Source organism: Propithecus coquereli, unplaced genomic scaffold (genome assembly GCF_000956105.1).
Source record: "Propithecus coquereli isolate 6110/MARCELLA unplaced genomic scaffold, Pcoq_1.0 Scaffold7, whole genome shotgun sequence".
Taxonomy (NCBI): Eukaryota; Metazoa; Chordata; class Mammalia; order Primates; family Indriidae; genus Propithecus; species Propithecus coquereli.
Window position 1 is genome coordinate 8,076,330 of NW_012153062.1, and position 22,765 is coordinate 8,099,094.

Sequence of the window (22,765 nt, forward strand, 5' to 3'; positions counted from 1 at the left end):
GAAATAGGATGCAGTACATGAGAGGGTGAAGAGAATTTCTAGGATGATGGTGAAGGAATATTCAAGGATGGTGGCCATACAGCAGGTCACGAGAATAACCAGTTCAGATTGGGACAGGAGGACAAAGGATTCTAGATGGTATGTCTTGAGAAAAAAGGAATAGAGGATATTTCTGTGACTTTATTTCTAAGGGATATTTGTCTGTAATTGTCTTGCTATGTCTTTGTCTGGTTTTGGTATGAGGGTAATACTGACCTCAGACTGAGTTAGGAAGTGTTCCCTCCTCTTTTTCTTCTTCTTTTTTTTTTTTGGAAGAGTTTGAGAAGGATTGATGTTAATTCTTGATACATTTGGTTTAAATGTAGATTTAACCAGAGAAGCCTGCTTCTGGGCTTTTTATTTTGTGGGAAGTTTTTTGCTTACTAACTCAATCTCTACTTGTTATAGTTCTATTCAGATTTCCTGTGTCATCTTTACTCAGGTTCAATAGTTTGTGGTTTTCTAGGAATTTGTATATTTCATCTACGTTATCTAATTTGTTAACATACAGTTGTTCATAGTGTTCCTTTATGATCTTGTTTATTTCTTATTACAAGGTCGGTAGTAATGATCCCATTTTCATTTCCCATTGTAGTAATTTAAATCTTAGTTCAGTTGAAGATTGTCAATTGTGTTCTTTTCAAAGACAACTTTTGGTTTCGTTGATTTTTCTCTTTTTTTCTGTTCTCTGTTTCATTTATTTCTGCTATAATCTTTATTATTTTCTTCCTTTGCTTTGAATTTAGTTCATCTTTCTCTAATTTCTTACTGTGGAAGTTTAGGTTATGGATTTGAAATCTTTTTTGTGGCATGTATGGCTATAAATTTTCCTCTGACCACTGTATTCACTTCATCCCATAAGTTTTAGTATGTTGTGTTTTTGTTTTAATTTATCTCAACATCTAATTTCACATGTGATTTCTTCTTTGGCTTACTTATTATTTAGGAATTTGGTGCTTAATTTCTACATATTTGTTAATTTCCCACATTTCCTTCTGTTATTGATTTATAGTTTCATTCCATTGTGGTGAGAGAATGTGCAGATTTCATTCCTTTTAAATTTGTTGACACTTGTTTGATGGCTTAATGTATGGTCTGTACTGGAGAATGTTCCTCGTTCACTTGAGAAGAATGTGTATTCTGCTGTTGTATTAATAGGTGGCATGTTCTATAGATTTCTGTTTGGTCTAGTCTGTAGTGTTTAAGTCTTTTTCTTCCTTGCAGATCTTCTGTCTGGTTCTATCCATTACTGAAAGTGAGGTAATGAAGTTTCCAACTATTATTTTTGAATTGTCTTTCTCCTTTCAGTTCTGTCAGTTTTTACTTCATGTATTGTGGAGTTCTGTTGTTAGATGTGCATATGTTTATAACTGTTATGTAATTTTGATGGGTTGACCTTTTTATTGTTATAAAACATCCACTTTGTCTCTAGTAACAATTTTTGTCTTAATGTCTATTATGTCTAACATGAATATAGCCACTCTGGTTCTCTTTTGTTACTGTTTGCATGGTGCATCTTTTTCCATCCTTTTACTTTAAATTTATTTGTATCTTTGAATCTCAAGTGTGTCTCTTGTAGACAGCATATAGTTGATTGTGTTTTTTTACCCATTCTGCCAATCTCTGCTTTTTGATTGGAGTGCTCAATGAATTTGAATTTAATATAATTACCAGTAAAGTGGAATTTATGTCTGTCATTTTGCTATTTGTTTTCTGTATGTCTCAAGATTTTTTGTTTAGTCGTTCCTTTATTCCTCTAGTTCCTTCCTTTTCGTTAAATATTTTCTAGTGTACTACTTAAATCCCTTGTTGATTTATATGGTATATGTTTTTCATTTTTGTAGTGGTCTTCCTGGGAATTACAATTAACAACTTTGTTTCAGTCTAGTTCAAATTAGCATCAAATTTATTTCATGAATATACAAAAATTTTGCTCCTGTATAGCTCCATTCCTTCCCTTTCCTTGTGCTATTATTGCCATACAAATTACATCATTTTATATCTTTTAAATCAGATAGGAAAAAAAGTTACAAACAAAATTGTACTGTTTTTTATATTTATGTATGTAATTACCTTAACCGTGCTCATTATTTCTTCAGGTAGATTCAGGTTACTATCTAATATCCTTTCATTTCAGCCTGAAAGATATTCTTCAGTATTTGTTTATCTGTGAATGTTTTAATTTCCTCTTCATTTTTGAAAAATAGGTAGTTATAGAATTCTTGGTTGACAGTCTTCTTCTTTTAGTACTTTGAATATGTTTTCCCATTGCCATCAGGGTTCTGTGATTTCTCATGAAAAATAGTTGTTAATGTTATTCAGGATCTATATTTATATGTGATAAGTTGCTTCTCTCTTGCCTTTTTTAAGGTTCTCTTTCTTTTTTGACAGCTTTATTGTGTTGTGTCTAGGTATGGATTTCATTGAGTTTGTTTTCCTTGTAGTTCTTTGAGCTTTTTTGGGGTGTTTAGGTTAATGTTTTTCATTAAATTTGGGGGGGAATTTTTAGTCTTGTTTCTTCAAATGTTCTTTCAGACCCATTCTTTTCTCCTCTGTCTTCTGGAACACCTATTATGTTTATGTTGGTATATTTAATGTTGTCCCGTAGGTCTCATAGGCCTTATGCATTTTTTGTTCATTTTGTTTTTCTTTTTGTTCCTCAGACTGGATAATCTCAATTGATCTATTTTTGGGTTCACTGATATTTTTCTTCTGCCTGTTCAGATCTGCTGTTGAAACCCTCTAGTGAATTGTTCATTTTAGTTATTGTGCTTTTAAACTCCAGAATTTGTTTTTTTCTCATTATTTCTGTTTTTTATTGGTATTTTCTGTTTGTGAGTCATCCGTCTCATAATTTCCTTTAGTTCTTTTGACATGGATTGTTTTTTTTTTTAGTTCTTTGAATATACTTAAAATAGCTGACTTTAAAACTTTGTCTATTTAAGTTCAATGCCTGAGTTTCCTAAGGGATAGTTTCTGTTGACTGCCTCTTCCACTCCCCCTCCCCATATGAGTCATACTTCCTTGTTTTTTTTAATGTCTTATAATATTTTATTGAAAACTATACATTTTAGATAATGTGGCAACTCTGATAATCTGATTCCTCCTTTGCCCCCACTCCAGTGTGGTTTGTTTTAGTGATTTTTCTGAACTAATTCTAGAAAGTCTGTATTCTTTGCTACATGTGGCCACTGAAATCTCTCTGCTCAGCTTAGTGGTCAGCTAATGATTGGGCACAGATTTCCTTAAATGCCTAGAACCAATAAATCTCCCAGTTTTGTGTGTGTTGTGGCATGCCTTCAGCACTTAGCCAGGAAGTTTACAATTCTGCCTTACCATTCTTGCTTGTGCAGAGCTTCAAGGTTAGCTAGGATGAGCACTTAGGGCCTTCTCAGGTCTTTCCTGGGCATGTGCACAGACCTGTCCATACTTATGGCCTTCTACATTCTCAGGGATATGTTGGAGCTTTTCAAAGTTCCCAGCCTTTCTTTTTAAAGCTTTTTGGTTAGTCTATTCTTTGCCCCAACTGCTCTGCCTCAGCCAGCTGTAGTACGAAACAGTTACTTATTATTATTTTTGACAAATGTCCTGGGCATGTGGAAGGAAGCTTTTTATACTGGGTGAGTTCTGAGTGAGGTCAAATTAAGATAGCCTTGTGAGTGGGGCCTTCCAGGAAACCACCAGACATGTCAAATAATGACAATTCTCTGGAAATGCAGTATTAAAGGAACTCCGACCCTCTTTTGGCTGCCAGACTGTTGGTTTACAAAGCTACTGCTGAGCTAGGTAGAGAGGATGGGAATAGGGTAAGATAAAATACCACAAAGCTTGCTTGTCTTACCAAACAAGATGCAGCCATCTTTCTTGAATAAACTCTCCCCAGATTGCTGCAAGCCCTGGATTGACTTCCTAGAGTTCACAAAATGTTGATTCTGACAGTTTTTTACCAGTGTTCTTGTTGGTTTTATGCAGGAGATGATTTTTGAAGATCCTTACTGTGATATTTTTGCTGATGATCTACTGTTAAGCTTTGAGAGTTTTTTTATATTAATATTTTATACGTGAGTCTTGTCAAGTATATAGTTTGCAGATGTTTTCTGCAAAATTATCACTTGTTTTTCATGCTCTTAACAGGATCTTTTAGAGAATAAAAGATTTTCATTTTGAGGTTAAATTTATCAAATTTTTTCTTACATAGATTGTGCTTTTGGTATTATTGCTAAGAACTCTTCCTAGCCCTAGATCCTAATGCTTTTCTCCTATCTTTTCTTCTAAAAGTTTCATAGTTTTACATTTTATATTTAAATCTATGATCCATTTTAAGTTAATATCGGTATAGTGCTTTAATTTAGAAGAGTTTTTTTTTTTTTCTCATATATAGTCACTTGTTCCAGCACCGGTTATTGAAAAGACTATTTTTTTCCATTGATTTGCTTTTACAGCTTTGTCAGAAACCAGCCATCCTTGTGTGGGAGTATGATAATATTTTGGGGGGATTATGGAAGATATATAAGAAAGTTGTCATTCTCTTAAGCAGGAGGCAATCGGATCCTAAGTGAAAAATCAAGATACCCGTTTAAGTATGTTGTTTAGAAATGTGGGGCTTTTAAGGGGAAGGTTGGTGGGTAATGCTATGATTTATAGAAAGCCTTATTTGATTTATAAAACATGCATTTATGTAACTGATGAATTAAAATAAAAGTAGGAAATACTACAGTGTAAAGCCAGTGCCTTAGTTAGGGGAAAATTCAAAGCCTAAAACATCTATATTTTGAATTTTGGAACATTTTTGCTGTGGGAAAAAAGTATTTAGAATAGTGCATGGAGAAAAATGCACAACTTAAGTATTAAAAAGTGAGCACCTGCTTAATCATCCCCTAGTCAAGAATTAAAACATTGCTAGATCTCCCACTCTGCCCTCTCCCAATCAAACCTCTCCCTTTTTCCCCTTAGGGGAGACTACCATTATGTCTTTTATGGTAGTCACTTTTTTCCTTTGTTTTTTACTACCTAAAAATTATTTTTTTGAACTGCATTTTTTTCAGTTTTTAACAATGAAATTTATATAAATGGATCTTGGCTTCTTTTCTAGTATTATGTTTGTGGGATTCCACTCTATTGTTGGATGTAACTGTAGTTCTTTTATTTTCATTGTTGTATAGTACATTGTTTGAATGTTCCACAGTTTATGCATTCTATTATTGATGGAAATTTTGGTTGTTTCCTAGTACACACATTTATAGTCAGTAAAAACCTAGGAATTGAACTCAGTTATAGAATGTATTTATGTTTGATTTTAGAAGATATTAAAAACTTTTTTTCCCAAAGTGTTTGTAACAACTTATAATTACATTGGCAGACTTCCTTTTGCACTTCATCTTCATCAATACTTTGTATTGTCAGTCTTTAATTTTAGGCATTCTAGAGGGTGTGTAGTGGTGTCTCATAATGATTTTATTTTATATTTCCCTGATTCCAAATGTGATTGAGTACCTTTTTATATGCTTATTGGCCAGGTTTTATAAATGTTTTGTTTATATATGAAAAGAATGTGTATTTTACAGTTTTTGGGGTGCAGTATAGATATGTCATTATCTTAATGTGGGCTACTGTAACAAAATATGATGTGCTTATAAATAACAGAAGTTTATTCCTCACAGTTCTGGACGCTGGAAATCTAAGATTAGGATGCCAGCATGATCAGGTTCTGATGAGGGCTGTCTTCCAGATTTCAGAAAGCTGTCTTCTCATTATATCCTCACGTGGGGGAAAGAAGGTCAAAGCTTTTTGGGGCTCCCGTTCATAAAGGCACTAATCCCATTCCTGAGAGCTCCACCCTTGTGACCCAATTACTTTGCAAAGGCCCTGCCTTCTAATACCATCACATCGGGGTTAGGATTTCAGCATGTGAATTTTGGCAGAGACACAACATTCAGTCCATTGCAGTCTGTTAAGTCAGTTTTGCCAATTATGTTCTAAACTTCTTTCTGCATCCCCACCAATTTAGTTTTTGTATGCCGATTCAATTTGACAAATGTTAAAATCTTCTACTGCTATTACGGATTTGTCTGTCTTGTGTTACTGTTCATTTTTGCTTCACATATTTGAATTCATGTTATTAGGGCACACAAATCTAAAAGTTTTGTGTTTCTGATGAGTTGAACCTTTTATCATTATTATTTCCTGTTATGTTTGATGATATATTTTGCTTTGAAGTCTACCTTGATTGATAATGACATAACTATACTAGCCTTATTGTAGCTAGTGTTTGTGTGGTTTGCTTTTCCTCCTCAACCTTCTATTTTAATGTTTTCTGTGCCTTTATGTTTTAGAACTGTTTTGTGTGTACACCATATCATTGTCATTTTTACTTTCAGTTCAAACTAACACTCTTTGTCTTTTATTATAACACAAAGTTTATTTGGATTTCATATAATTACTGATGTGGGTGGGCTTAAATATACCATTTTATTATGTGCTTTCTATTTATTCTGACTATTGTGTTCTTTTTTTCATCTTTTTTTGCCATCTTTTAGATTTAGTGTTTTTATTACTTTCCCTCCCTCCTCTCCCCCTTTTAAAACTCTGTTGGTTTTATCTGCTCACCACAAACTCAATTTTTGTTTATCTGAAATTAACTTTTGTTACCTTCATTTTTGAAGTATAGTATCACCGAATATAGAAGACACTGTTCCCGTGTCTCCATTTTTTCTGATGATAAGTCAGTCATTAATTACACTATCATTTCTCATATGTAACCAGTCTTTTTTCTCTGGCTGTTCTCAAGGTTTTCTCTTCAGCCTTCAGCAATGTGACTATAATATATATGTAGAAGTGGTTTTTTTGTGTTTATTCTGCTTGGGTTTGTTGAGATTCCTGGATCTGTACGTTAATGTTTTCTACCAAATTGAAGATGTTTTTGCCGTTATTTCTTTAACAAAAACTTTTTTATACTCTTTTTACTCTTCTGTCTTTCTGGGACTTGACTTACGTGTATCTTAGAGTGCCTGATATTGTCCTAGTGGTCTCTGAGGGTTTGTGTATTTGTCTTTAATCGTTTTACTTTCTGTTCTTTGGATTGGACAGTTTTGTTTACTTGTCTTCAGACTCACTGATTCTTTCTTCTGCTATCTGTAATTTTCTGTTGAGCCCATCTGGTGAATTTTTCATTTTAGTTATTATATTTTTCAGCTTTTTCTTTTTCTATAGTTTCTGTGAATTGTTTGAATATATTTTATTTTAATTTTCTTAACATACTTAGAATAGCTGCTTTGAATTTTTTGTATGTTAACTCCAACATTCAGGTATACTCAGAATCAGTATCTGTTAATTGACTCCCCTTTTTTCCTGAGTATGGCTCATATTTTCCTTTGCATATTATATAATTTTTGCTTAAAACTGGACATTATGGATATGTATTCGTGACTGGGTTCAGTTAATGTTCTTAGAATTGCTGGTCTTTGTTTTAGGTAAGTAGTTAACTTGCCTGGGCTTGGACTACAAACTTTGTCTCCCCTGGATTATGCAGCTACTGATGTCTCTGCTCTCTTCTAGCTTCTAGTAGCTGCTTTTTTGGCCTGGCTTCTTGAGGGTGGGGGTCTCCCTGTGTCTTAATAAGTTGCTTGTCACCCAAAGATTTGGATGGAGTCAGATTTTACCCTGTGTTTTTTGTTTCTAGAGATTTCATTAACATTTCACTAGTTGTTGTACTGGGTTTTGGCTCTGTCCTGACACTTCAACCTCGGGGCTTTAGCTTCCTGCCATTCAAACTGCACAGATGGGAAATTCGCTCTGTTGAAAAAGCAGCAGACTCATAGTACAGTTTCATTTTTCAAGTGTAGCATTCTCTCTGGCTTCTGCCTACTTTTTCCTTCAACCCCCTCAAGTCTCCTCTGTGCGTATATAGTTTATCAGTTATCCAGTGATTTGGGCAAAGTTAATACTCAGAATTTTTGTTTCACCCCTTTGGTTCTCTGGCTGCCATGTTTTTTTAATACTCAGAATTTTTATTTCATCCATTTGGTACTCTAGCTGCCATACATTTCCTATTTAAATTTCCAGCTGCCTTCCCAGGCCTAAATTCTGAGCCCTAGGGCAATATTATCTTTCTCTAGAGATAATTTTTGTTTGCTTGTGCCAGACACCTGGGTTTCTAGCAGTTTGAGATTACCTACATTAAATTTTCAGGATTGAGACTTTTTATTTGGTCACCTAGATGTCTTCAAGTAGGACTGTGGTATGTGCAAAGACTCATTTACTTCTGGCTCACTAGAATTTAGTCCTTTCAGGTCTCAACTCAAATAGTGGGCAACATTTAATGTGGTTCCTGCCATATATGAACTTTGGGCTCCCTTTCCCCCTTTTGGTATCCTTAGCTCTTATGTCAGAAATACTGCTCAATTTTTAAGCTGCCTCATCTGTATTGGGAAGCAACCCTAAGGCAAAAGTATCCCCAGATGCTAGTTCACATCTGTAGGTTTCCATCTTCTCTTGAATCTTGGCCTGGTCATTTTTTATTGTTGTGTTAGCTTTCTGATACCCTCAAATCAATGATTTTTAATATTTTGTTCAGTTTCTCTTGTATAGATCTTGGTGGGAGGATTGACAAGCATCACCTATTTTTCTATTACTGCAATTATTTTAGACATGTTTGGATCAATGAGTTCATATGATATCAGTAGGATGACGTCTATTCTCTTGAATTTCTTAGGTTAGTGGCTTTGTTCCTAAACATGTTCTCTCCATGAAGTGGCAGAGATGACCACTGGCTGCTCTGACCTACATCATTCTCATAGCCATTGTTTCCACTGAAGAGAGTGACACTTTCCCACTAGTTTTTGCAAACATCCTGAGGATTCTAAATCTCCCACTTTGGGCTGTATTCCCATCCATTAACAAATTACTGTGGCTAGGGACAGGGTACTCTGACCAGCCTGAGAGTCACTTGTCTATCCCTCTATCCAGGGGCCTAGGATTGGCACCACTTTAGTAGTTGAGTAAGAATGTTTCCCTAAAACAAAATCAGGGTGCTATTATTAAATAATGAAAATAGAGGGAATGTTAGAGATAGCAGATTGTTCTATAACAGTTTTTATAGATTTTGGTGTATCCTAAAATTTTTCACTCTGGTTAGATCCAGTAAAGCTGTCTAGGAACAAAATTTCACAAACAATTATAATTGACATGTGACATTACTTATAAAATTGACTTTGCTCAATTTGCTATAAACTGCTCATAAAAGAATAGAAGAGGGCTTTTTCCTCGTCTTCAAAAGTTAAGATACCTAGATTAATTGTTAATCTAAAATAATTCCTTCTGGAGATAAAAACTTATTATGGTATATTGTTAAGATAGGGTTGCTGTATCAGTTAGCTATTAATCTGTAACAAATTACTCTGAAACTTGGTGACTTAAAGCAATAAACATATTATTAGAACAAGTCTGTGAGTGAGCTGGACAGTGCTTCTGGTTTTGGCTGAGCTCATTTATGTGTCTGTATTTAGCAGCAGGTCAGGAAGGTGGCTCTGCTTCTCTTGGCTGGGTTCTCTGACATGTTTGGGAGTTGGGCTATAGGCTGATCTTGGATGGCCTATGGTTAGCTGGCTATCGTCTAGTCTAGATGAGATGGGACTTATGGGCTGCCCTCATCCTGCTTGTTCTCCTGGCAGTGGCAAGGTTCTGAAAGAGAGAACATAAGCATGCAAGGTCTCTTGAGGCCTAAGTTCAGAACTGACAAAGCATGACTGGTGTTCCTTATGAGATTAATCCTAGAGTTAAGAGGTCAGGGAAAGTACTCTACCTCCTGACGGGAAAAACTACAGAACTTCATTGCCAAATACATGGATAACAAGGGGTGGTGTAGAATTGGGCTATTTTTGCAATCAGGCTTTTTGATTCAGTCTGTAAAATTAGATTAATTTTCATTGTTTAGTTCTGGTCCAATTATATTTCAGTAGGAATTGTGTTTAGATACAGAAGTTGGGGTAGATTTAAATTATGTATACCAATTTGTCCAGAAGTCCAGATGATTCAGCTATATTTATTTAATAAAGCATGTCTGATGAGATTTTGAAAGCATTGTTTATGCATTGAATTACTAATTATAAGTAGGCAATTACCAGTTGTTGATAAATTACCAATTGTTGAAAGATTGTTCTATTTGTACCTTTACTCTTTTGGTTATAAATGACAATGTTGTTCTCTTGGTGTTCATTTATCATTATTCTAACTTTCTTAATTTAAGATTCGACTTTTTTCTCTGTTTATTCTTTGTATATTGTGAATTTTTAAAAGATTTCTGGGCCGGGCGTGGTGGCTCACGCCTGTAATCCTAGCACACTGGGAGGCCGAGGCGGACGGATTGGTTGAGCTCAGGAGTTCGAAACCAGCCTGAGCAAGAGCGAGACCCTGTCTCTAGTAAAAATAGAAAGAAATTAATCGGACAACTAAAAATACATAGAAAAAATTAGCCGGGCATGGTGGCGCGTGCCTGTAGTCCCAGCTACTCGGGAGGCTGAGGCAGAAGGATCGCTTGAGCCCAGGAGTTTGAAGTTGCTGTGAGCTAGGCTGATACCACGGCACTCACTCCAGCCCGGGCAAAAGAGTGAGACTCTGTTCCAAAAAAAAAAAAAAAAAAAGATTTCTGAAGTATAATTGACATAATAAATCACATGTTTAAACTGTATAATTTGTACAGATTTGATATTTGTATACACCCGTGAAATCATCACCACAGTCAAAGGTAATGAACATATCCTTTACTTTCCAAAGTGTCCTTGTGCCCCTTGGTAATCCTTCCCTTTTACTCCTCCCCTTGTGCCCAGGCAATGACTGATCAGCTTTCTGTCAATTATAGTGTAGTTTGCATATGCCAAATTTTTATATAAATGAAACTATGTAGATGTACTCTTTTTGTCTGGAGTTTTTACTCAGCATAATTATTTTGAGATTCATTCATGTTGTATGGCTCACTAATTCAGTCCTACTTATTCCATTGTAGAGACATGTATTCACATGTTGATGGACATTTCCCCACCAGTTTTTGGCTATTATAGACAGAGATGCTATGTCCATTTTTATATGGACATATGCTTTCATTTATTTGGATAAATACCTAGGAGTGGAATGACTGGATCATTAGTAGGTATATATTTGATATTTTAAGAAATGGTGGAACTGTTTTACAAAGTAATTTTACCATTTTATCTTCCCATATGAATGTATGAGAGTTTGAGTTCCTCTACTTATTCACCAACACTTGGTATATAGTTGGTCTTACTAATTTTAGCCATTCTTATAATTGTGTAGTAATATCTCATTATGGCTTTATTTTACACTTCCCTAGTGATAAAAGATACTAAGCATCTTTTCATATGCTTATTTGTTTTTTATATATAATTGGTGAAGTGCTGCTTCAACTCTTCTTCCTACTTTGGATTGTTTTGTTATTATTGAGGTATTAAAAGCAGATTTATTGAGGCATTTACATGCCATAAAGTATACATATTTAAAGTATATAATTTGACAGGTTTTGACATGTGTTTTATATACTAAGGAAGCCATCATAACAAACAAGATAATGAATACATTTATCACCCCCAAAAGTTTCCTGGTATGTAATTTTTCCCCTTGATATTTATTTATTTATTTATTATCGTGGTAAATAAAACCCCATAACATTAAATTTACCATTTTAACTGTTTTTAAGTGTATAGTTCAATAGTGTTAAATATATACACATTGTGTAATAGATCTGTAGAACTTTTTCATCTTAGGAAACTGAGACTGTACATCCATTAAGTACTTATTTCACCTCCTCTCTCCCCCAGATCTTGACAGCCACTTGTCCACTTCTGTTTCTGTAATTTTGACTACTTTAGATACTTCATATGAGTGGAATGGTACAGTATTTGCCCTTTTGTGATCAGCCTATTTCACTTAGCATAATGCCCTTGAAGTTCATCCATGTTGTAGCATGTGACACAATTTCTTTCTTTTTAAAGACTGCATGATATTCATTGTATGTATATTCCACATTTCCTTTATCCGTTCATTGGTTGATAGTTGGGTTGCTTCCACCTTTATGATATTGTGAATAATGCTGCTGTGAACATGGATATGCAAATCCCGCTTTGAGATCCTGCTTTGAATTCTTTTGCATGTATGCCCAAAAGTGGGATTGCTGGATCATATGATAATTTTATTTTTAATTTTTTGAGGAACCATGTTGCTGTTTTTCATAATGGCTGCACTATTTTATATGTTCTAATTTCTCTACATTCTCACCAACAGTTGTTATTTTCCAGGGTTTTTTGATAACAGCCTAATGGGTGAGAGGTGATATTTTATTTGGTTTTCATTTGCATTTTCCTGATAATTGGTGATGTTGAGCATCTTTTCATATGCTAGTTCTGTGTGTCTTCTTTGGGGAATTGCCCATTCACATCCTTTGCCTATTTTTAAATTGGACCATTTTATGTTGTTTGGTTTGAGTTTCTTATATATTTTGGCTATTACCAGAATATGATTTGCCCATTTTTTTTCCTATTCTGTAGGTTATCTTTTTTTTCACTTTTACTTGTTTCCTTTGATATACAGAAGATTTTAAGATTGATGTAGTCCCATTTGTTGATTTTTGCTTTTGTGTCTGTGCTTTGGTGTCATATTCAGGAGTTGATTAGCTAAATCCGGTGTACTGAAGCTTTCCCCTGTGTTTTCTTCTAGGAGTTTTATAGTTTTAGGTCTTATGTTTTAGTCTTTATCCATTTTGAGTTAAATTTTGTTTATGGTGTAAAGTAAGAGTCCAACTTTATTCTTTTGCATATGGATATTGGGTTTTCCCAATGCCATTTGTTGAAGAGAGTGTTCTCTCTCCATTGTGTAGCCTTGACACCCTTGTCAAAAACCATTTGACGATAAATGCACAGGTTTATTTCTGGGCTATCTATTTTGTTACATTGGTTTATATGTCTGTCTTTAAGCCAGTACCAAAACTGTCTTGATTACGGTTGCTTTTTAATCTTTTGAAATCAGAAAGTATGAGACCTCCAACTTTGTTCTTTTTCCAGATTATTTTGGCTCTTTGGGGTCCCTTGAGATGCCATGTAAGTGTAAGGATAGAGTTTTCTATTTTTGCCAAAAATGCCAGTGGGATTTTGACAGGGATTACACTGAATCTGTAAATTGCTTTGAGTAGTATGGACATTTAATAATAGGTCTTCCAGTCTACAGACACAGGACATCTGTCCATTTATTTGTATAAGGATTTCTTTTAGCAATGTTTTATAGTTTTAGGTGTACAAGCCTATTGCATCCTTGGTTAATCCTTAAGTATTTTATTCTTTTTGATGCTATTGTGCATGGAATTATTTTCTTAATTTCCTTTTTGAATTGGTTATTGTTAATGAATAGAAATGCAACTGATTTTTTTGTGTGTTTTTTGTATGTTGCAGCTTTGCTGATATTTGTTTTAACAGTTGGTTTTTTTTTTTTTTGTAAAAAATTTAGGGTTTTCTGCATGTAAGATCACATCATCTGAGAACAGCGATAATTTTATTTCTTCATTTCCAATTTGAGTGCATTTTATTTCTTTTTCTTGCCTAGTTGCTCTGGCTAGGGCTTTTACTACTGCATTGAATATAAACAGTGAGAGTGGGTATCCTTGCCTTGTCCTTGATCTTTAAGGAAAAGCTTTCAGTCTTTCACTGTTGAATATGATGTTAGACATGGGCTTTTCATATATGGCTTTTATTATGTTGGAGTAGTTTCCTTTTATGCCTAGTTTGTTGAGTGTTTTTGTAATGAAGTGTGTTGAATTTTGTCAAATTCTTTTTCTACATCAACTGGGATGATCGTGTGTTTTTTCCCCCCCTTCATTCTGTTAAAGTGGTGGATCACATTGATTAGTTTTCATAAATTGAACCATCCTTGCATTCCAAGAATAAATTCTACTTGGTGTGTAATCCTTTTAATGTGCTGTTGAGTTTGTTTTGCTAGTATTTTGTTGAGGATTTTTATATCAATATTCATCTTTCATATTGGGCTATAGTTTTTTTCTTGTTTTCTTTCTCATTGTGTCTTCATCTGGTTTGGGGATCAGGGTAATATTGACCTTATGTAATAGAATGAATTTGAAGTGTTCGTTCTTCTTCAGTTCTTTGTGAGAGTTTGAGGAAGATTGGTAGTAATTCTTTTTTAAATATTTGGTAGAATTCTCCAGTGAAGCCATCAAGTCCTGGGCTTTAATTGGAAAGTTTTTGATTACTGAAACCAGTTTCCTTTTACTAGTTATAAGCCATTCAGAATTTTTATCTTTCATGGTTTATTTTTGGTTGGTATATATTTTTAGGAACATATCCGTTTCTTCTGGATTATCCAATCTGTTGATATATGTTCATAGTATTTTCTTATAATCCTTTTGGCATCATTTGTAATGTCCCCTTTTTCATTTCTGATTTTAATTATTTTAGTCTTCTCTCTTTTTTTTCTTAGTCTAGCTAAGGGTTTGTCAATTTTGTTGATTTTTAAAACTAAAACTCTAGGTTTTATAACCCCCCACACTTTTTCCATTCTCTGTTTCATTTATCTCTGCTTTAATATTCATCATTTTCTTCTGTCTGCTAATGGTTGGTTTCATTTGTTCTTCTTTTTCTAGTTCTTTGAGGGGTAAAGTTAGGTTGTTGATTTGAGATTTTTTTTTTTTTTTAAAGACAGAGTATTGCTTGGTCACCCTGGGTAGAGTACGGTGGTGTCATCATACCTCACTGCAACCTTAAATTCTGGGTTCAGGCAACCCTCCTGCCTCAGCCTCCCAAGTAGCTGGGACTACAGGTGCATATCACAACACTCAGCTAATTTTCTCCAGACTAAAGAGCTCGGGCTGGTCTTGAACTCCTGAGCTCAAGCAATCCTTCTGCCTTGGCCTTCCAGCGTGCTAGGATTACAGAGGAACACTGTACCTGGCTCTGAAATCTTTTTTAATGTAAGCTTTTGCTGCTACAAACTTCCTTCTTAGTATTGCTTTTGCTGCATCCCATAAGTGGTATGTTGTGTTTTTGTTTTTGTTTGTCTCCAGATATTTTTTAAATTCCTTTATGATTTCTTCTTTTACCCATTGGTTAGTTCATAATAAGTTGCTGAATTTCCATATGTGTAGATTTTTCTGTTTTTCTTCAGCTATTGGTTTTTAGTTTCATTCCATTGTGGTTGGGGAAGATACTTGCTTTTATTTCAGTCTTTGTAAATCGGTTGAGACTTGTTCTGTGACCTACCTTGTACATATTTTTGTTGTGTATCTGAACTTTGGATTTAATTCTGAAGGTTCTGAATTGTCAGTGTTTAACTTTCTAAAATATGTTCATGTCTCTTCAACATATTTAAAATATGTTTGAAAATTAATAGACATTTGTCAGAGATTTTAGATTTAAAGAAAATTTGAACAGGATAGCATAGTGTGTTCCATATTCTCACCTCACCCCCACCCCCATTTTCCCCTGTTGTTAACATCTTACATATAACTTGGACATTTGTTACAATTAATGAACTAAAATTGGCACGTGTTTTCAGGTTTCCTGAGTTTTTACCTAATGTCCTTTTTCTGTTCCAAGACAGTTTAGTCGTCATGCTTAAGTTGTCTGCTTAGGCTCCTCAAGGCTTTGTTTTTGATGACCTTAACAGTTTTGAGGAGTGTTGGTCAGATATACTATAGGATGTTCTTCTTTGGGAATTTGATGTTTTTTTCATGATTAGATTGTGGTTATGGGTTTTTGGGAGGATATATTTGACATTTTCATAATCAAGTATTCTCTTAAAATCCTGTTGAGGTAAACCCAGCTATACTAACTACTTTAAAAAGTATTTTCCTCTTTTCTGTACCTCCCCTAGCACTTAACCTAAATATTATAATATTCCAATTATGTTTTACTTTTTTTTCCACACTGCAGTGGTTTCACACATGTTTTACTTTTTAGGTATGGATTTAAAAGTACTTTCTATCAAACTTCCTTATAAAGTCCTTTTAAAAACATGTTTAATTGCTATTATCAAAAAGATGAAAAATAACAAATATTGGCAAGAATATGGAGAAAAGGAAACTCTTGTGTGTCTTGTTGGTGGGAATGTAAATTAATACAGCCGTTATGGAAAACAGTATGGAGGTTCCTTAGAAAACTAAACATAGAATTACCATAGGATCCAGCAGTCCCACTTCCTGGTATATATCTATAGGAATTAAAATGAATGTGCTAAAGAGATATCTGTATTCTCATGTTCATTGCAGCGTTATTCAAAATAGCTAAGATATGGAAGCAACCTAGATGTCCATCATTGGATGAATGGATAAAGAGAATGTGGTATGTATACACAATGGAATAGTATTCAGCCTTAAAAAAGAAAATTCTGGCATTTGCAACAACATAGATGAACCTGGAGGACATTAGGCTAAGTGAAATAAATCAACTCAGAAAGTCAGATACCACGTGATCGCACATGTAGATTCTAAAGAAGTTGAACTCATGGAAGTGGAGAGTAGAATGGTGTTTACCTGGGGTTGAGTAGTGGGGTAGATGGAAAAAGGGGAGATATTGATCAGATGGTACAAAATTTCAGTTAGACAGGAAGAATAAGACAGGAGGAATAAGCTTTAGTAATCTGTTGTAAGGAGTGGTGACTGTAATAAATATAGTAATAAGGCATTGTATATATCAAAGTTGCTAAATGAATAAATTTTAAATGTTTTCACCACAAAAAAGTAAATATGTGAGATGATGGATTTACTTAGTGTGATTTAATCATTCCACAATGTAAACACATCATAACATCACATTGTACACCAATAAGTAAAAAATACATACAATTGTTATTTGTCAATTAAAAATAAATTTTAAACAATGATTACAAAAATAATCTAATATTTTGTCTTCTTAGAGCCTTATTTTCTGGAGCCCTCTGTTTCCTACAGTTCCGCTGCACAGTGATCTGGTAAGAATCTGCAAGCTTGTTGGATGTGCAAGTCTCATAATGATAGGGTTTCTCTACAGATTTTTTCTTTGGAGAAAAATTGAACAGCTCCAATCTTCAGCATGGGATGGAAAGGTAGAGAAATAAGCCCAAGGGCTAACATTATGAGGCGTTAGTATGAGAAGGGATTGTTGGTCTCCTGGTTCAGTTAGTAAGACCTTCACTTTATCATTCTTCTCATTATGGCAGTCTCCCTCAACCCCTGCTATGTTTGATGTTCTGGAACTTACAGCTTTTCTGGTACAATTGTATCCTCAGCATAAGCCGCTAGTTTCCAGTATTGTTCCAAGAAGGTTGGTATCCAGTATTCACAGGAGAGAGAAGAGGAGCTGGGGACTTAACAGTCCATTATGCAGACTTTTTAAACACCACCTTCATTTCCAGCACCACTCCAGTTATCTCCTGAAAGGTCCTATCTCCAAATATAGTCATAATTGGAGTTAGGGCTTCAGTATGTGAATTTTGAGGGGGACACAGTTCAGTCCATTACAACTTTTATGTAGGGATGTTGCCAATTTATCTCCTTGAGAACCTGTCATATATTAGTATGTGTGGTTGCTTTAATAAATTACCACAAACTAGGTGGCTTAAAACAACAGAAATTTATTCTCTCATAGTTCTGGAGGCCAGAAGTCCAAAATCAGTATTACTGTGCCAAAATCAAGGTAATGGCAGGGCTCTGTTCCTTCTGGAGGGAGGCTCTAGAGGAAAATAGAGAGGAGAATCTAAATCTATTCCTTGCCTCTTCCTGATTCTGGTAGCTGCTGGCATTCCTGGCTGTGGCCTACGTCCTTCCAGTCTTCAAGGCCAGCATTTTCAAATCTCTCTTCTGTCTTCCTCTCATCACCTTCTATGTGTATAGTCAGATTTCTCCCTGCCTCCTTCTTATAAGGATTCATGTGACTGCATTTAGGGCCCACCCAGATAATCCAGGATAATCTTCCCCATCTCAAGGTGCTTAATTTAATCATATCTCCAAAGACTTTTTTTGGTGGCCATGTAACTTAATATTCACAGGTTTCAGGGATTGAGGATGGATATCTTTGGTAGGGCCATTTTTCAGTCTGTCACACTCAGCAATTTATAGTAGACTTTTAATGTTCTTGCTTTGATTTATAGTTTAGTTTGTAACAGGTGCCAGTGTCTCAGTTCTGGGTGGGTCAGGTTGATAGTGGGTGTCAGAACATTCTCATCTCTTCCAGATACTATGCAGAAAATTCTAGGTCTGTGGTTCTTTGTGTGGTCATCATCACTTTAGGCATTTATTAGAAATGAAAACTCTCAGGCTCCAATCTAGACCTATTAAATCAGAAACTCTGGCGGCAGGGCCTAGCACTCTGTGTACAGTAAGCCCTCCAGGTGATTTTGATGCACTCTAAAGTTTGAGATGTACTTTTCTAGGTTATTGACATTATTAGAACTAAAACCATATTTGCCTTCCTTTCCATCCTATTTCTGCTTAAGGCTGATGCTAAAGTAACGTAGGATTTCTAGTCCACAAACTTCGTTTTCTGTAGGGATAAAAACATTTAGTACCCAAATCTTGTTACTGAGAATTAATGAAATTAATTCACTCAATAAAAGATTGTACTGTACTGATACTTGTCAGTTGTGCTTTTACTTAGATGTGGGTATTTCATAAAGTAATGTTACTATATCTAGAAGTGATATAATTTTTTTCTCCTATTTTGAAAATGTGAACTAACCTCATTAGCCTGAGTTTTACTTGATTATCTTCTATTTCCCAAGTATATTTTGGGATACAACACAAAATTTGAATCTCTTATTCAAAATTTGAATCTCTTATTTGAATCTCTTGCTATACTTTTACTATGTGCCATCCAGTGAGAATACTAAAATGAAATAAATGAATTCTTATCCACAATGTGTCCACACTGTAGTTCAGAAAATACATAACAGAAAGGGTGACACAGAGCTTTCTGGAGTTGTTATAGCAATTGAGAAACACAGTTTTACACAGCTGAAGGAATTAAAAGGAAGAATCTGCCCGAGTGACTGAGCTAAATAATGAAGGACTAGTAAAAAGGTGATAGCAAAGTTAAAGAGAGGTAGAAGGTAGTTATAGGTAGATAGTTACAGTTGACTATGTAAAAAGGCATGAAGGCTGAGAGAGAATGGGGGCCATTCTGGGAATTGAAGAGTTATAGTATGGTAGAAACATGGAGTGAATGGGAGAGTAGTGATTGCAAACAGATAAAGCTGACATCATTGACAAGTACTATTACAGAACTCGTAGCATAGATGTGACAAGTTTAGGATAGCCACTGTAAAATGATTACTCATACAGTTCTGGGAAGAACAAACTTAAGATGATAGTGAGTTGGAAATAAAACAGTTACAGTAATGTAGATTAATAACAAAAGTAGCTATGGTGGTGCCAGTTTTTTAAGAATAGAGAATTCAGAAGCGGTTTCAGGTTGGGGGAGGAGATGTGTAGAATTTAGGGTAGAACATATTGAGTTTTTAGAACTTGTAAAATTTGGTAATATTAATAATGGTAGGTAGATTTTTGGTAAGTACATGTTTAGTGGATCGTTAGGGTAGAAGTCACTTTATACTAAATGGAGGAATCAGGAGTATATCAATACATGCTATTCTCTAGAATGATGGTGCTTGGCATTTAGTAAAAGTATTTAATCAGCATTAGCTATTAATATTATTATTAGTGTATACTTTTATGCATTCCTGTACTGTATGTTTTTTGTCTTCAACTTTTTGATATATTTTTGGTATGTATGTAATTATTAGGTAAACACTGATCTAGAAAGAAGTGTGTGTTTTATTAATAATCATTTTAACTATTGCCATACTATTAAAGTTAATGAAAACAAGTTTTGTAGAATTTTTTTTAAAGAGGATTAGAAAGTTTGGGTTCCTCATTTGGATAGATTATTATTCCTCAAAAAAAAAAAAAGAAAGAAAGAAAGAAAGAAAGAAAACCAACAAAAAAATAGGTACTTAGCAGATAGTTTCCAGAAGATTAAAATGATCATGTTTTAGTTGAACACTTTCAGATGGTGTATCAAAAATAATTTGATTTGCAGTTTTTAATTTAAAAGAACAGTGTATTGTAGATATAGTTACTCATACCAGCAACAAAAAACTAAACAGTGGTCTTTACATGTATTCTTTCAGGTTTGATATAATTTCGGATGAGATTGTTCTTGAAGCAAGATGTTAATAAGACAAAATCTAGGTAAGTAGAAGACTAATGTGTTAAATGTTACATATCAAGGTAGGAATAATACACAAAAGTCTTAAAAATGTGCCTTTGATTCCAGAATCAAAGAGTTTTTAAATAAAATTTTGAAATAGTGAAAAATTGACTTTTTGACACACTTAGTCTGATTGATTTAGTGGGAGTAAAAATACAGCTATCAAATTGTGGAAATAGATTCTTAGTTTTCCCTTTTTTGTGTTGAGGTTAACTAAAGCATGCAAGTTGCCAGTGACTATTCTAACATGTTAGAAAATTAAGTCGATGTTTGGTTCATCCACTCTTACTGAACTCTTATCAGTTCAGTAAGAGATTTGTTGGATTGCTTCATTGTTTTTGTCTGAGTTGCTAAAGAACATGAGTAGTCATTACTTTAGTGAATTTTACATTGTTATTACTGCTAATGAAGCACTTTCACAAATTGATTAAATTCATAAAATTGTGATTTATTTCTGTTAAATAGTGTTCAGAGTTATAAATTATTATTTTAATAATATAAGCTATTGAAATGTTAAAAATATACATTTACTACCTATTGGTAAGTGAATATGGCTTCAGGATATAAACAGTAAAAAGCATACTTTGATAAAATTGTAGTTAACTTGCTCTTTGTCTAATCTAACCAGATATTCTTCAGCTGTCAAAAATTTGCTGATTTCAATGTTTGTTTTTTTAAAAAAGCCTATGCTAAGAAGTGCTGTAGTTGAGTAATACACACTTAAATAATGAAATTTCAATCAGTAGTTCAGGCATAGTTTGAAGCAAAGTTTCCCTTTTATTGCTATTATACATAATAATAGTAGTGGTAATTTGAAGAGTAAGTACTTAGTGTGCTCTAAATTCTATTAGTGCCTTATTAACCATTACAAAACCTGCTATGTGGTAGATACTACTGTGTGGAAATTTTTTTTTTGGTTAATAGTGGGCTATTTCTTTTTCTTTAGGAAGAACAGTTTGTTCTTATAGCATTTATTATAAAGAACAATTTTCTGTATGTCTTCCTGAAGTGGAGAAGAAGCCAGACTTTTGTACTTGATTTTGTTTGCTAGTTGAATATGCAGTGTCTATTAGAACCTTTGTTCTGATTTTCTATGAATTCAGTGTTGCTTGTGGAATGACACTGAATTAACTTATTCTAACTTTATAATACCATTATATATGCATTTTTCTTTAGTATTACAGTATAATTTACATATGGCAATGTGTAAAATTTGAAGTATGGAGCTGAATGGCTTTTTACATATGTATTCACACATGTAACCACTGTCTAGATCAAGATATAGAGCATTTTATTATTCCAGAAAGTTTCTTGTGCTTTTCCCCTTTCCAATCCAGTAGCCTTTCCCCCGAGGTATCTTTCTGACTTCTAACAGCAGAGTTTAGCTTTACCGATGATTGGAGTTTATATACATAGAATTATATAATATGTACTGTATAATACTCTACAGTTCATACTATGTACAGTACATACTATGAATGTGAAAGTCCTGTTATTGGACTTTATATACGTAGAACTGTATAGTTTGTATCTGACTTCTTTCATTCAACATAATGTTTTTGAGTTTCACTTATGTTACGAGTGTATCATTAGTCCATTATTTTTTATTGCTGAGTAATATTCCATTGTATGAACATAGCACAAAGTGTTTATATGTTCTTTTTATCATTTTGTTTATTGGATTCTCCAAGTCTCTGGCCTCACTTGCTAACTTCTACACTGCTTTCCTTCCTCTTACCTGTTCCCTTCATTGTTCCCCATCACCTGCAGGATAAAATATAGTAAGCCCATGGCATACAATCATCTCACTGCAGCTATACCAAAATGTCTAGAATTATATGAATAAATTAAGTGTAATGTTTTATATTTCTGGTTCTAGGCATAAGTATATATTGTCACTCTCCTCCAACCCTATGCCTCCTCAATTGCCCTTTCCCCTGGTCATCAGCTTATCTCCTGAAATAGTCTATCTCAAGAATCATCTCATCTTTTGAGCGAGGCCTGGCCATACTGCAGTAGTAGCTTGTTGTTTTTATTAGATGATGAGCTCTTTGAAGGTGGACACCCTAGCACGGTGCTCAGGATACTACTGTATGCACTCAGTGAATGTTTGTTAAACATAGATCAACGAAAAGAGTTCTTTTCTCTCAAACAAATAGGGATTTAGAATGTTGGCTCTAATGGGATGGGGCATTGGCACTTAGTTGCTCTTGGGCTATTGGAAGGAGCCAATGAGGGCAATCCAGAGGCAGCATTATAGGCATTTTGGAAAGAGAAATAAAATATCTTCGAAGTCTTCCTTCAATCCAGTTGAAATAAAATGACTAGTAATATTCTTATTTCAGACCTTAAGTATGACTGTCATTGTGGATTTTGATTAGTATTTCCAAATGAAAGCATTAATCCAGGTTGTAGAAATCGAAGTGTTTGCTACAAGAGAGTATTCTCTTTTGGGTTTATGTTAGTTATTAATA

The 22,765-nt window shown here is 34.3% G+C and overlaps 1 protein-coding gene across 4 annotated transcripts in view; it reads left to right on the forward strand.

The window, feature by feature from the left end:
* Positions 1-22,765, forward strand: part of ZNF644 (zinc finger protein 644) — a 122,781-nt gene that overhangs the window by 19,869 nt on the left and 80,147 nt on the right. For all 4 annotated transcript variants that reach the window (XM_012661168.1, XM_012661169.1, XM_012661167.1 and 1 more), the window contains exon 2: positions 20,212-20,272. In XM_012661168.1, the coding sequence (XP_012516622.1) occupies positions 20,229-20,272 (44 nt within the window). In that variant the 5' untranslated portion in view covers positions 20,212-20,228. The remainder of the gene's footprint in view (positions 1-20,211; positions 20,273-22,765) is intronic.